This window comes from Rhipicephalus sanguineus, chromosome 6, assembly GCF_013339695.2.
Source record: "Rhipicephalus sanguineus isolate Rsan-2018 chromosome 6, BIME_Rsan_1.4, whole genome shotgun sequence".
Lineage (NCBI taxonomy): Eukaryota > Metazoa > Arthropoda > Arachnida > Ixodida > Ixodidae > Rhipicephalus > Rhipicephalus sanguineus.
The window spans coordinates 29,463,384-29,478,671 of record NC_051181.1 but is presented as its reverse complement, the minus strand read 5'-3'; the positions used below and the strand labels follow the sequence as shown (position 1 = coordinate 29,478,671).

The following is a 15,288-nucleotide window of genomic DNA, read 5'->3' as shown; positions in this document are numbered from 1 at the left end:
GCGTCACAGGCTTACCGATACGAAGCCTCACGACCCATTCCTTTCTTTTCCGCGGATCTTGCGGGAACGAATGGAGGCTTATATTCTTAGGGGCAGCTCGGTTTGTGCACTGGGGCACGCAGCACATCCTATTGCTGTTGTGCTTCTTGGCCATGACGCGCATAAGAAGAGTACAAAGGCGCGAGGCATTTGACTAAAGCAGCCAAAACACGCGTCGTCGTCTGCCTATCCTCCAAGAGTCGTTGCCGCCATGCGCCGCGGTGCGGCGCGACAGTCTACGGACATCGCGAATAGCCGTATAGGCCGATCAGTTGACGGTGGTTTCTTGGCCCGCGCTCGCTACAACTTGCACCATCACGCGCACCAACTGGCTGACGCGGGCCAAAAAAACCACCGTTGACTTATCGGCCTACCGCTCCAACAGAGCCGGTGAGTCGCGGCCGCAGCTGATTTTGTTCGCTCGAACCACGGCTGAGGGCAGCATTCTCGCGGCGCGCGAACGCGCTGTCACGTGGTTCTTTTTGTATTTCGCGGGCATTCTTTGCAGCTTGGAAAAAATGGTATACGTGACACTTTCTGTAGCATAGCGGAGGCAGCCTAGCTGCCGTCACGAAAGGACGGAGACGTTGATGATTCCGTGTCAGCCGAGAACAACCAAAAGGCGTTTATTGCACGCATATATATAAGTAAAGTGGAAAGGGAAAGGATGCGATAGAAAACAAGGAACAGAAACTTGGCGCATGCGCAATGACAGCGCGCATATCACGTGGTGGTTTGACACCGCATTTACAACATTTCTTCCTCCTTAAAAACGATGCACTGGCTTGCGTGTTCTTGTGGAGCGCCGGAGCGGTTGTGCGGTTTCTTGATCCGTCGTAGCTGCCAGGGGTGTTGGGACTGCAGCAGGCTCAGGCTGGTCGGTGACTGGGAGAGTTTCTTGGGGTGACGCTTCCACAGCTTCATCGGGGTTCGCGGGTGGCGGTGGGTCGAGTGGCGTTGTGCTCGGTGTATTGCCTTTGCTGATATCACCTGGATGGGTCCACAGTGGTTCGTCTTCCGAAAATCCCCTACGAGTACGCACTTGATCTATGTGACGCCGCACGATTGCTTGAGGTGTCTCCACTGTGACCATCCGTCCTCCCGATGTAGCTGTTACACGTCCTGGCATCCATCTACCATTGGACCCGTAGTTGCGGACATGCACATCACAGTTCGTTGGTGGTAACAAATCGTCGCTTTCCTTTTTAGAATTGGGCGCAGTCGTCGCAGGAAAGCACGTGTCCAGGCGTGACCGTATCTGGTACCCCAGCAGCATTTCCGATGGCGATAGTCCGGCTTTCTGTGGGGTCCTTCTGTAATTGAGCAGCAAACGCATAAGGTTATGCTCGAGCTTCCCGCCTTTCATCTTCCGAAGACCGTCCTTGATTGTCCTGACTGCCCTCTCGGCCGCTCCATTTGACTGCGGATGAAAAGGGGCGGTTCTTAGATGCGTAATGTTTCTGTCAGCAAACATTGCAAACTCGTGACTGGTGAACTGCGTTCCATTATCAGACACTAGTGTTCTTGGTACACCAAAACGGCTAAATATGTCACGCAGACAGTTAATCGTGGTTGCCGAAGTAGCCTGGTTCACTGGCACCGCTTCCACCCATTCGTGTGAGAATCCACTACTACGAGGACCATTTTACCTTCTATCGGCCCTGCAAAGTCGACGTGAACACGCGACCATCTCTCTTGTGTTTGTGGCCAGTTTAAAGGCGGGGCCGCTGGAGGCATAGGCAAATTGTCAATGCAATTAGTGCATTGCGCTGCTGTTAACTCTATGTCGCGGTCTATTCCTGGCCACCAAAACAACGATCGCGCCACTGTTTTCATTGCCGAGGAGCCTTGATGAGTCTCATGCAGTAGTTGTAACAACCGCTTCCGCGCTGCGGCAGGTATGACGACACGATGTCCCCAGTAGACAAGTTCGTGTGCCAGAGATAGCTCCAACTGGCGATCCACAAAAGGCACTAAGGCAGGGTCAAGACGTACTGCACCTTTCGGCCAACCGTTCAAGATGTTTTGTTTTACACGGGATAAGATCGAGTCATTGGCTGTCAGCTCCTTCAGCTCGCGCGTTGTGACTATCCCTTCATCCAGGCATTTCAAAGAAAATACATACTCTTCGGGTTCAGGTTCCGTGGCGGCATCTTGGCACCGCAGCGGCAGTCTGCTCAGAGCATCCGCATTCAGTAGCTGCCTTCCTGGGGCATATTCAAGCTTGTAACGGTAACCTCCAAGGTAGAGGGCCCACCGTTGGATGCGAGCTGCGGCCATTGCAGGCGTCTGGCGGTCGGGTCTCAGCAGTCCCAGAAGTGGCTGGTGGTCGGTAACCAGGACGAACTCTCGACCTAGGAGATAATCCCGGAATTTAGTAACTCCAAAAAACAAGTGCCAGTGCTTCTCGTTCTAATTGAGAATAATTTCTTTCGGCTTTTGTCAGGGTTCTTGACCGGAATCCGACTGGCCTATTAGTGCCTCCAATTGTGTGAAAAAGAACGGCGCCTATCCCACGAGCGGATGCGTCGCATTCCAACTTCAGTTGTCTTGACGGCTCAAAATGCACCAGTACCTCGGCATCTTTAAGACACTGCTTTGCCTTGCGAAATGCAGATTCCTGGGATGACTTCCACTGCCACCGCGCGTTTTTTTCCAACAACTGGTTCAATGGAAACAACGTATCTGACATGTTCGGCAAAAACTTTGAATAAAATGTTATCATCCCCAGAAACGAACGCAGCTCGTTTAGGTTTTTGGGACTAGGTGCATTTACGATAGCATCTACATTCTTCTCAGTTGGGTGAAGGCCGGCTTGATCAATGCGATGCCCAAGATAAGTGACCGATGGTTGGCTAAATTTGCACTTATCGTACCTGAGCTTCACGCCATGTTCTCTGAACCGTTCTAACACATTTTGCAATCGTGCTCCGCCATCGCCAACCGTTTCAGAGACCAGAACGTCATCCAAGTAAGCCTGAACGCCAGGTAGGCCAGCCAGAATTGTATCTATTTTTCTTTGAAATATTGCAGGCGCGGAAGAAATGCCGAAAGGAAGCCTATTGTAACAAAAAAGGCCTTTATGAGTATTTATAACGCAGAGCTTCCGGGAATCCTCGTCCAGAGCCACCTGGTTATATGCGTCCCGCAAGTCGAGCGTACTGAACAACTGGCCACCTCCTAATGACGCAAAAATATCTTGAATTACTGGAAGCGGGTACTGTTCCGTGGCACAAGCGGGATTGAGAGTAGCTTTAAAGTCTCCGCATATTCTGACCGAGCCGTCCTTCAGAACGGGCACAATGGGCGTCGCCCAGTTAGAATGCTTGACTGGTGATATTATACCTAACGACACTAACCTGTCAAGTTCTTGCGATACCTTGTCACGTAAAGCATATGGAATAGGTCTCGCCTTACAGAATTTGGGGACCGCGTCGTCCTTCAGCAGGAGGCTGGCTGGTGGTCCTTTGATCAAGCCCAAGGTTTCCGAAAAAACATCCTCGTAGGTGTGGCGTAGGGCGTTGACGCTGTGGTGCTTCGCTCGAATAGCCGTCGCCTCGTCTTCGTGTGCGACTCTCACTACCGGAGCGCCAGCTTGTTCCAGGAGGATTAGTAGGTCTCGGCCGCACAAGCTTGGTCCGGGGCAGTCTAGAACCACAAGGGAACAGTCAACAGAAGTATCGCGGTATCTGACACAAAGTTGCAGTTCACCCATCACCGGCAACCTTCCACTGTAGCATGATAACTTTACGTGTGAAGGCTTCAACTTTGGCCAGCATTTGCGGTGCTTTTCGAAAAGCTGCCGTGATATGACGCAAACCGGTGAACCTGTATCGACTTCCATGGACACGTTCACGCCTCCCCAACTGAACATTCGTCTTATTGGCGGCGCAAGAGAATTCTTTCGTGCTGACGCTAACGTCCAAATTTGAGCACTACCACTGCTGTCCTCTTCTGAAGAAGCCTCTTCTACCGCCAAAGCTTTCGCGTGAGGTAGTCGCCGAGGGGCGGCAACATCTTTGCCAATGCGGCTGCGACACATTTTAGCGAGGTGACCCCTCAGGCCGCAAGCGTAACATCGTGCATTCTTCCATCTGCAGCTGTTGCCATCATGTCTAGAACTGCCACACCTTCCACACTCCAATCGCTCTGAGCGCTCCATGCTTGATCGCGATGGCAGTTTGCGACGCGCTTCCACTTTAAGAACAGGCGGTACGTCTACACACATTGTCCTGGCGTCTTTTTTCGGCAGTTTCCGCGGCTACTGCTATCGACTCGGCTTCCTCCAGAGTTAAATCTTTCTTTGCCAGAAGTTGCTTCTGCACAGCACCCGAACGCACACCACAGACAATTCGGTCTCTAAGTAGCCTGTTCAGAGAATCTCCGAAATTGCAATTGTCTGCAATGCGTCGGATTGAGACGACGAAATCCTGAATGGTTTCTCCCTCCTGCTGACAGCGGTTGAAAAACTGGAAGCTTTCAGCAATTTCGTTGCGCCTTGGGTCGTAGTGGTCATTTAACACCTTGACTACTTCATCATATCTTAAGGCATTGGGCTTTGCAGGTGCTATTTTCCCCATCAGGATTTGGATCGTCGAGGTGCTAAGTGCAGCTACTAGAAGTGCCCTCTTCTTAGCGGAATCCGAAATAGCATTTCCTTCAAAATACGCCTCCACTTTGATGAGGTAAGGTTTCCACTTATCTGTGGCGTCGTCGAAGCTGGGAAGCATGTAGGAGGCCATCGTTGTCAGCAGTACGGTTGCCACTGGATGCTTAACTTCGGGTTCCTGCTTGACCGCGTGGGTGTTTTCTTTGCTCGTCGCCACTGTAGCATAGCGGAGGCAGCCTAGCTGCCGTCACGAAAGGACGGAGACGTTGATGATTCCGTGTCAGCCGAGAACAACCAAAAGGCGTTTATTGCACGCATATATATAAGTAAAGTGGAAAGGGAAAGGATGCGATAGAAAACAAGGAACAGAAACTTGGCGCATGCGCAATGACAGCGCGCATATCACGTGGTGGTTTGACACCGCATTTACAACACTTTCTTTATCGCAAATAATAGAATTGGGGTTTCTGAAGACGCTCTCGAACTTTGCAAGCCGCATTTCTTGCTTACAGTCAATATTTAGCTATTTAAATAAATAATCCTAATTAACGAATTAGTTATCTACCAACCAAAAAATTGCCTGTAGTGCGCAAGGTGACTGTCAGTAATTTGCTAGTGATTTAACTCGCCTGCCTCTAATATTGTATTTTTTAACCCTTGGCTAAAGATAGCGGAGACACCCGGTATATATATATATATATATATATATATATATATATATATATATATATATATATATATATATATATATATATATATATATATATATATATATACAGTAAAACCTCGGTGATCACAGCTCATACGAATTTCGGGGTGATACGAATTTTTTGTTGGTCCCGGCTAAGGCACATTCGTCTGCAATGTAATGAAGTACGGTTGTTGCGAACCGATTTTCACCCAGCGACGTTTGATACGAACGTACGCTACCGCCCAGGTACGAAGAGGTGCTGTCCACGCTGTCGCGGAAGACGCGCCAAGCACGTGCGAGCGTGGGAACGCAAACGTGGGCATAGGCCTCCCAAGCTCGGCCAGGGGGCGCTGCGTCGCACGCGTTTCGCCGCCTTTTTAGCAAAAACCGGTCGCTCCCCTCCCCGCGCCTGCCTTTTGACTGCGCTGTCTCAGCACGTTCCCGCACCCTGCACGCGCTGTTCTCTGCTCGCCGTGCACGTGCAGCTTCACGTGTCGCTTCCTCTGAAGGTTTAGAAAGGTCCCAGAGATGGAAAAAAAGCGTTTTCACGGTGGGAATCTCACCAGAGGAGAACGGTTGATCGACCACCTTTTCGGGACCGAGCAGGTCGTCAAGGGCGATGCTGTTTGTGCGAGCGCTACGTGCGTGCCGATGCTGAACGGGTACATTTCTTTGACATGAATAGGGAGGTGCCTGCGCGAGTTCTGTAATTATGTTACCGGTAAAAAGCACATTCGTTGCGGCAGTCGTGTCTACTCGGATCTCGAGCTGTCAGCAAACACCCAGCACGCTTTCGCGTGCGTTTTCTATTGATAACTTTTCGATCGCATGGACGCCAAGTTTGCCGGCCGCCTTTAAATTTATTATGAGCTCAGTGTGAAGAGCATAAATTTACATCTGTCCTGTTGAGTCACTGGCTGCATCGCAATGCGCAGTGTTCAGTTTCGTGGGAGTTTCACTTTTGCCGAGGTTTGCATCGAATGATAACAACGTCGGATCGCAAGTTTAATGTCACCTTGGATTTTTTTAGAGCTCCCTTTGACAGCATAATGATACGCTCAAAAAAAAAATCATGCCCACTTCGACCATGCATGTTTCTTGCAGAGGCGTGTTTCATTTCGAATAATATCGACGCCTGATCACGCACCGTGTTCGCTTATTCTAACGTCGCTTTGGTTGTTTCGACAGCTCGCTTGGTCAGCATCATACTATGCAGGGGCGTAGCCAGGGGGGGGGGTTAGGGGGGGGGGGCTCAAACCCTCCCCGAAAGTTTTCAATTTTGCTTGCGTATATGTACACGCACACATACAAACGCACGCACGAACATAAAGTATGGTTGGACTCCCCCCCCCCCCCCCCCCCCCGCAAAAAAAATTTCTCGCTACGCCCCTGATACTATACAATACCCACTGGGATTACTCATGTTTATGATTATGCCGAGATTTGTGCCCAATGATAAGCGCATCTGAATTCGCGAAGCCATCGAAAATTTATTTGCCGCCTTGGTGGGGGACTTCGGATTAATTTCGGCCACCTGGGGTTGTTTAACGTGTACGTAAATCTAAGTACGCCGTTGTTACTGCATTTCGCTCCCATCGAAATGCAGCTGCCGTATGCGTGAATCGAACCCATAACCACGATCTTAGCAGCGCAACACTTCAGCCTGCTAAGCAATCACGGCGTGTCGTATGCCAGGCCAATATAAACGCTCAGTGCAAACATGCAGCTTAATTCTGTTTACAGGGAGCCGCGACGGGAAATGTACCGCAATCAGCTGAATTAAACACTTAGTACTCACGGTACGTTATTTAAACTGTGGTGTAATAAGCCCACATGCTCCGCTGCTGTCACAGCACAAATGGTTGACTCGGAAAGCCAGCGCGCAATCTAGAAACGTACAGCGGCTGTCTATTTGTTGTAGCTTTGGTTCACAAACGCACTTCCCTTTCAAATGAGCACGATCATCGCGTTTCTCCCCGTTAATAGTTCGTAATACTGTGTACGACAAAAATTGCTTCAAGGTGACAAGACCGCGAAAGCTTCGCGGCGAACTGCCATAATCCACTCTTGACGCCTCTGCTCCTCGCACTGCTTGCATTGGAAACGGTAGAACTTGACGGGCAGTTTTCGGCCCTTCGTCATTTTTAAACTTTTGTGACAGTTCACAATGCAGCAGGACTGTGCGCCTGCCTTCGAGTAAAACGAAGGAACGGCACCCATAGCGTGAAAAATGCGAGATAAAAGCCCCGGAGAGCACGTTCTCCGCGCGCGCAATGGGAAAACCAAGCAAGAGCGACCCGTCCAAGCTACCGGAGTTTTCCCCTCTCTCCGCTGGGGCGGCGGACGGCGCTGCGCAAACTTGAGCGTTGGAGGCGTATGAGCGCCGCACCGCCAAATCGTCAGAATCACGGTGTAAGAAAAACACTTTTCTTACGGTCGGAACAAATCGTCAGAGAGACGCGTCACGGCCTCCGAAATTGTGTGCGCGAATCTTTGAAGCTGTTATGTGCCTCCGTGCGCCTTCGCGTTTAGATTACAAAGGACATTAGCACCGTGTTTTTTTTTTTTTAATGCGTCGACGCGGGCTGCTGTCATACTGTGTTTACACGTGCCTGCCTCGTGCATCAGACATCCTATGAAAGGAGGACGAGGAACGAAAGAAGGCGAGGACGGTCTTGGCGAAGGAGTCAGGCCTCACAACGTCAACATGCGCGAACGTTGAGGTCGCACTTGTGCAGGCACGGCCGTAAATCTCCCAAAAAACATCGCCAACATCTCCGCAATAACGAAATCATAACACGGGACCGCGGTTTTGTAATTTTGTGGCCTTGATCCATCGTGTCAAAGCACTTCTTTCGTTACTTTCACTGCAGTACTCCGGTGTCATGTAAAAAAACATACTAAAATTTGGAAGGGGTTACTGCTGTAGCGGGTCACAACGCACCTGGTTCGTTATGAATACGCGCGTATGATACGCTGGTATGATTGCCGACATCTAAAAACTTGACTGACAATCACTCAGGGTTGTTCCTGACGCTGCTGCAGCCCTGAAAACCAATAAATGAAAATGCACGCCAGCTTTCATTTGCCGCATGCTAATTTTTCATGCTTTCTGGTGATACGAATTTTGGATGATACGAATATTTTTGGTGGTCCCGTGAGATTCGTATCACCGAGGTTTCACTGTATATATATATATATATATATATATATATATATATATATATATATATATATATATATATATATATATATATATATATATATATATATATATATATATATATATATACATATATATATATACTGGAAAACAGGTCTGCCCCCCCCCCCCCAACTCGCGAACAAGTTGGTACACCACTGGAAGGTGTATTTTCGGCTGTAGACGCTTTTTCGCTAGTTTCTCCAACGTCAGCGACTCCCGACGGTAAAAGTTCTTCTTTGGACTCATGATCTTTCGACGTATTCTCCTCTTTCATGGTCCGCTTACGCTGCCTGTATTTGCGTTATGCTTCTATACCGACCCACAAACGGTGCAAAGAAAGGAAAATTTCCCGATATCTCTAACACCACAGCGAACGGATCCGCTATCTCGGTCGTACACAGAGTCAGAATATTCTCGGCATGTTCCTAGATGAAAAAGCAGTAACGACTACACCTTAAGCGCATAGCAACCAAACCAGACTCTATGACAAAGTTGATCACGAGGGTGGCCAGCTAACAAGGAGAGCTATCGGAGGTGAACGTTCGGCGACTCTTCCACGCCTTCCTCAGAAGCCACATCAACTACATAGTCATAGCCCACAAGTGGAGCAGAAGGGATAATGCTATGCTAGAATCATTCATTCGCAAGATCATAACAAAGGTACTGGGCCTCCCACAGAGCACCAGTACCGAAAGGCTCTTGAAGCTAGGTGTCCACAACACTTTTGGAGAGATAGTAGAGGTGCAACAGATGGCACACGTTGCAAGACTGGCTTCCACGGAAGCCGGCAGGCAGCTACTAGCGTATGTTGATATAGGTTCTAATATTACCAGACAGAGAGTGCGCGCTCCCCGTCAAAGTTAGGAAAATGTATTCGCTAACCCAGATATCTAGAAACATGAACCCCCGATACAATTACGGCAAACGCAAAGCGAATGCCAGGGCCTTTCTTAGCCAAGCGGCCAATATTGACGACAACGTCGCCTTCGTTGACGCTGCGCAATACGCAGTGCCCAATTACTTTGTTTCAGCGCCTTCGTCGCTGCGAGCGGAGCTGCTGATGTCGCTTACGCTTAGCCGAACATGTGGCCGCAGCCATCGCCATGACCACCACGACGCGTTCCACTATCTTGACAGACTCGCGAGCTGCCACCATAGCATTCATGAAAGGATCGGTACGAAAGGAAGCCCCCCGAGTTATCTTTGCTGCATCTTGGACAGGTAAAAAGCCCTTAAAATGACTGCCATTTGGGCGTGTGGGTATATGTTCATGATGGTGAAGTGCTAGACAGAACGGAGACTTTTGAAGGACACAGGACAAGGCACTACTAGCAACTGAAAGTTTTATTTAGAAACGATGTCCCCATATTCATAAAGGTAAGCCATCGTTCAAAAATAGATTAATCACGTGATCACAAAAGAAAACAAACAAGAGATAAAAACCGCACTTGCACTCACACCCAGAGAATCAGAAAATTTCTTATCATATTCTCTCTAAAAAAGCAACCTCACGTATTAAAAGCATGGCTAACACAACCACTGTCACTTTTCCTGATACAAAAGGCCTCAATGATCTCTATAACAGATAGGTTGGTGTGATTTTCAACGATAGTGGTTTTATCAAACTCAGGTTTACACGTGCACTCTTTGCAGCACATTGCAAAATGCGAATACGGTGCCCCTTTTAATGAGCTTTCGTGTTGGCGTACATTTAGGCATCGGCCCCTCGGACCGATATAACGCTTCCCGCATGTATCTGATCCGGTTCCCTAGTCACGTGGGCAGCGATGCTCATAAAGCCGTCCCCAACGCCAACGAACTTGCAGACTCGCAGGCGCGAGGTCTCACTCGCCGCGCCGGAAGTGTGCAATCGGAGGCCGAGAGAGGGCAGTGCCAAAGGGAGGGTCCCCTCACTTTTAACGAGCTCTGCAAGCACTGTCCACTAGGGCGTCGGAAGTTTCCGCTTCCACACCCACACATAAGCAGAACACAGGCTCTCACCCTGCGAATGTTACAGGCGGAGACGTATCCGTCTCCATTTATTTATTCAAAATTCCTAGAAGGCATCGACCCGGGCTGTCCGCGCTGTGGACATCCCAGTTACTTTTCAGCACACGCTCTGGCAGTGCCTCAACTTGCATGGGGGCTTAGGGTCTCTCTCTACGGAGGAAGACTGGCTCCGGCTCGTCACCAGCTCTGCCAAGGAAAAGCAGCTCAGGGCAGTCCAGAGAGCCCGCGAAGTCACCGAGAGTCTCAACCTCCCGCTTCCATCGTGGTCGCGGCCCGCAGATGGTGCCCCCTAACGGGGGCACTCATCGTCTTCTCAGGACTAATACAAGTTCTTTGCCTGTCTGTCCGTCCACTGTCGACGCACCTCCGCTTCTTTAGCGCTCTTCTTTATTTTTTTTTAGCCGTGAAGGCACTGAACCGTCTCAGTGACTCGTCTTTTTTCGGTTTCACGCAGTACGTCGTCTCATACTGTAGCTGCTTCACCACACAATGCCGAGGCGAGCGCCGCCGCGCGTGGACGCTCCGCCTGCTGCGCCGTCTCCAGTTTTTTTGTGAATATTTTAAGTGCGAATGCACTTTATAAGCGACCCTGAATCCGCCGTCCCATAGCAACGGCGCGAGGAGCGGAGAGGAGCGTCTGTAGCAACGGCGCAGCGACGTCACGCCCCACGTGACTGCGCGCGCTCCGCCCTCCGCTCCGTGGCTGCGCGCGCCCCGCGCATTGCCTGTGGTGATGAAGGCCGGCGGCGAGACGCCGAACGAAAGCGTGCGAAGCGAGCCGAGCACCCTGAAGCCGATCTGGCGCGGGGACGCGCGATGCGTGAGCGAGCGCGGGCCCTCGAATTCGATCGGCCGGACGCGCGCTTCAAGCGAGACTTCCTGGACCGCAGCTTCGGATATAGCTGCGCGGTGTGCGATCGACTGTGGTTCGACAACAACCTGAGCCCCATCTCGGGCGTGCGCAACGCCGCCAACAAGTTGAACGCGTTGCGGGTTCTTTGGAACGAGTTCGGAAGACAGATCATCATCATCAGTAAAAGTGCTTTGCACTTAAAAACGGCCAGACCTCCGTGGGTCGGCTGGCGCGTGCTCTCTCGCTGCCGTCTCCTTCGCTCGGCTCTGCAGTTTAGTCGCGCGCGCCCCCTCATCGCATCACCCCGTGCTTCGCACTTCCCCATACTCCCCTTCGGGGAAATGCGGGTTTTTTTGTCTACATAAGGTGTCTACATGCAGAGGCAAGCCTGCAAGAATTCACCCCGTGGAGCTAGAGGGTTAGAAGTCAACAGCCTCGCTGTAAAACACCGTGTACGCAAAAACGGTCCTTACATGCGCGAACGTTCGGCGAGGCTTTCATTCAGCACAAATAGAACCATAGTTGTTCTGTTCAGCCTATTATTGGGGGGACACCCAGGTGGCCACGACCGGGGAGCTGCTGGAAGCGGAAGAAACCATTTATTAGCGAAGCGCACACAAAAAAACAACATTTTGATAAAACGTTGAAGTGTGGTTATGCAAGGTTCATTACAGGGGTGTACTCCAGGCGTAAGACAAATTGAGCAGATAGTTAAGGCTCTTAACGTTTACGGCCATGATGGGTTTCACCTTTATCCTCGTGGACATGTCCGAGTGAACCTTGCCTCTCTCCCCCTCATCGCCCTCTCCCTGGTAGCTGAAGCTCTTGCTAAGCACACTCACGTATTTCACCCACGTAATTATTCCTCTTCACTTCTTATATGCAGGTGGTCATGGCAGTGACAAAGCCAGAGTTCAGCGCAGACACTGCACCCGAGGTTTGTGTACATTTTTATTGCGATAGCAATTATGTGGACACTCTCGTCGGCTTGTTGCCTTCGGCGTCGGCGTCACCGTCATGGTTCGTATAAAGCCCAAATTAATAACATCCGCCCGCGCGTCGCATGTTCTAACCGCGGGTAACCGCGTGCAAGCGGGGGCAATGAACGCGGCTGAAACAGAGATCAAACGAGCCGGCCCATCGCCGTCGCTCGGAGGGCGCGTGCGATAATATCCCCCCGCGTTTTAGACTTGCCGTCGAATGCTCAGAGAGTAAATGCTCCACCCGTCTTTAGCGAGCATGAAAGGACGCGGGTAGGGGAGGAGGGGGTGTCTCGCTTGAGCAGCAACTGGAAATTTTGATTCTAAGGGCCCGGTCGCGATCGCTGTCGCTTTCTGGGCAGGCATCAGCGGTCGGCTCGTATACCCTTCTACATGCTGCACTCTCAATGTGAAGAGACCGTGCGAAATCCCGATCTGTTTCTGGAGCAGCCGTGTTCTCTTACACCAGCCTTTTGTAGAGTTACGAGATATCGGATGCAAAAGAGTTAGCTGCCAGCCTTACTTCGAAATATATTACAATTTGTTGCTATCGCGTTCATTGCTTCACCCTTGCGGTGAAACTGATTTTTTTAACACGAAAGTGTTTTATGCCGGGGTCCACCAAGACTTCAGTGCCGTATTTCCGTTACGGATATGACGTTGATAAAATTGACGCTAACGGATGAGAAAGAAAAAAAACACGAAAATGTTCCGCCCCTGGAAATCGAACCTACGACCTTTCGGTCCGCGACGATAAGCGCCCTGCTGGCTACCGGCTAAACCACCGAGGCAGATGCGCGATTACCAAAAAAAGTGCGTTATATCTCTCACACATTGCCTTTCGCGCGGTTCTCTCTGTTGGCGGGGCGGGGTGGTGCCGCCGTCTGTGAGCGGCGAACAGAAGTATTGCGACATGACACTAACTAGCGCCGATATAGAACTATTTGGCGACGACACATTCAAAGCATGGCCTCCGAGAAACCTGCCGGTGCTAACTCTCAGAGGTCGTAGTTAAAGCGTATCGATACCAGCGAAAAACACTGGCCGCGCTAACATCGAGGTGTAGCCCTACGCAGTTACGTTTTTTGCCTTTCTCTTCGTGTTAGCGTGTGACGGCTCGTTGTCGGGGTACTGCAGCTTCCTCATGCACCGACGGTGTTCCTCCGCCGCCGATTGTTTCCAGTGCGATAGCACCGATTGAAAGGCAGCGATGTCGACGGGCGAATGTCCTGCCTTTGTGGAGCGAGACAGATGTCAGCGGGCGGTGGAACGCCTGCGCGCGTTCGCGGCTCAAGCTACGAACCTCTGCCTCCCGTGTTGCTGAACGCAGTGTGGTAGTGTATGCATCAGCACAGGCGTAGGTTACCCCAGTAGTTAGGAGCGCACACCATGCCGCTTCTCACCTTAATTCACGGCGCTTTGAAGAAGTGCATATCCGGTACCAGTGTTTATTATGTGCTTGTTGATGCCATCTTTGCGCGGGATTCACGATACGCTGTGTACAGGTATATTTTAACAACGTCAGCTACCACAACGGTCAAATCATTATCATGGGCGTTAGTCGTCGCTATGTGCCACTAGGCGTCAACGTGGGTGCTTGCCACACCAATAGACATTGTACAAGCTCTCGTATATCACTACACAATAAGCGCTACTTTTGTGAAGAGACGTTTCACTGTCGTGTTATACCGATTCCTTTGACAAAGGGATGACAAAGGCGTGAGTCGACAAAGGGCGTGAGCCGGAGGGTGGCGGGGGTGCGGGGGGCGCCCCCCCCCCCTAATCACCTAGAGGAGGTGGGGGCTAGTTCCGGCCCCACGCCTTTGCTCAGTAGGACTTTTCAGGTCATTTTCTTAATGCGCAGGGTTACGGCTCCGAATACTTTTTGACGATAATGGCGACCAAGGATCCCTGATGTTGCATAAAAAAAAATTCGGCAGATCCCACTCGGTGTAGGAATCTGTTTCATGCAAAGCACTCAGCGAGTACTTCTATGCTGTATTTTATAGCTTTTAGCCAAGCGTTGCGAGGTGCATCGACGTGTTTTGTGAGTGTAGTAGCTGTGTGCACATCGCGGGCTTACCAGGCACGTCGACAACACTGCCGTTTAAAGGGTAACTTAATGTGCGACGTAATGTCAGCCCTCACATTAGAGTACATACGTCAGTATTATCGAAACTGAGTGCACATTATGCTGCAATCATGTGAATATCATATGTAACTTTCGTGAATGTATTCCATCGGGGTCGAGCAATGCTTCAATATAGCTTGCTCAATCATAGGAAATCGAGTGTAATGTTTATTAGACTGCTATAAAAGCGGAGCCAATGCTGGAACCACACACGTTAATCTGATATGACGCCTGTATCGTAGGAGTACATATGTAGTGTTTATTGCTTTCTTGTAAAATTAGATAGCCAGCACCACAACCACAATTGACGTTGCACCGCCATTACGCCTGCATAGGCTGTTTTAAATGCCAATCATTTCTTAGCGAACCTCAGCACTTTGGGCGTTTCTATCTACGTATCTATCTATCTATCTATCTATCTATCTAGCCGCCTTTGTCTGGGCGCTCTCCTGGTCGTCTCCATGACTTGTAATATACCAAAATTGGCATAGCAGGGGACCAGTGTATGGCGAACACCACTGGTCATGATATGAATAACGCAAAATATCTGTCGCGTACGTCCTTCAACTCTTTCTCTCAGTCACGTGTGGCACATACCCGCATACCAGAGTTCATGTTATGCGGGTATGTGCCACAGGTGATACAAAGTCTCAACCAACGCAGTAAACGCGAACACACACATTGACACGCAAGGAAAGTGATAATAATATTAATTGTCGGGGTTTTATGTCCCAAAACCACGATATAATTATGAGAGATGCCGTAGCGAA

General features: G+C 50.2%; 1 protein-coding gene across 1 annotated transcript; it reads right to left on the bottom strand.

Moving 5' to 3' along the window:
• Nucleotides 1-805: 805 nt before the first annotated feature.
• Nucleotides 806-4,685, bottom strand: LOC119395667 (uncharacterized). The gene is made up of 3 exons (XM_037662657.2): nucleotides 3,457-4,685; nucleotides 2,165-2,393; nucleotides 806-1,352 (listed from the first exon to the last, which is right to left on the bottom strand). The coding sequence occupies exons 1-3, from the start codon at nucleotides 4,265-4,267 to the stop codon at nucleotides 806-808; spliced, it is 1,587 nt and encodes a 528-aa protein (XP_037518585.1). The 5' UTR covers nucleotides 4,268-4,685.
• Nucleotides 4,686-15,288: the final 10,603 nt, after the last annotated feature.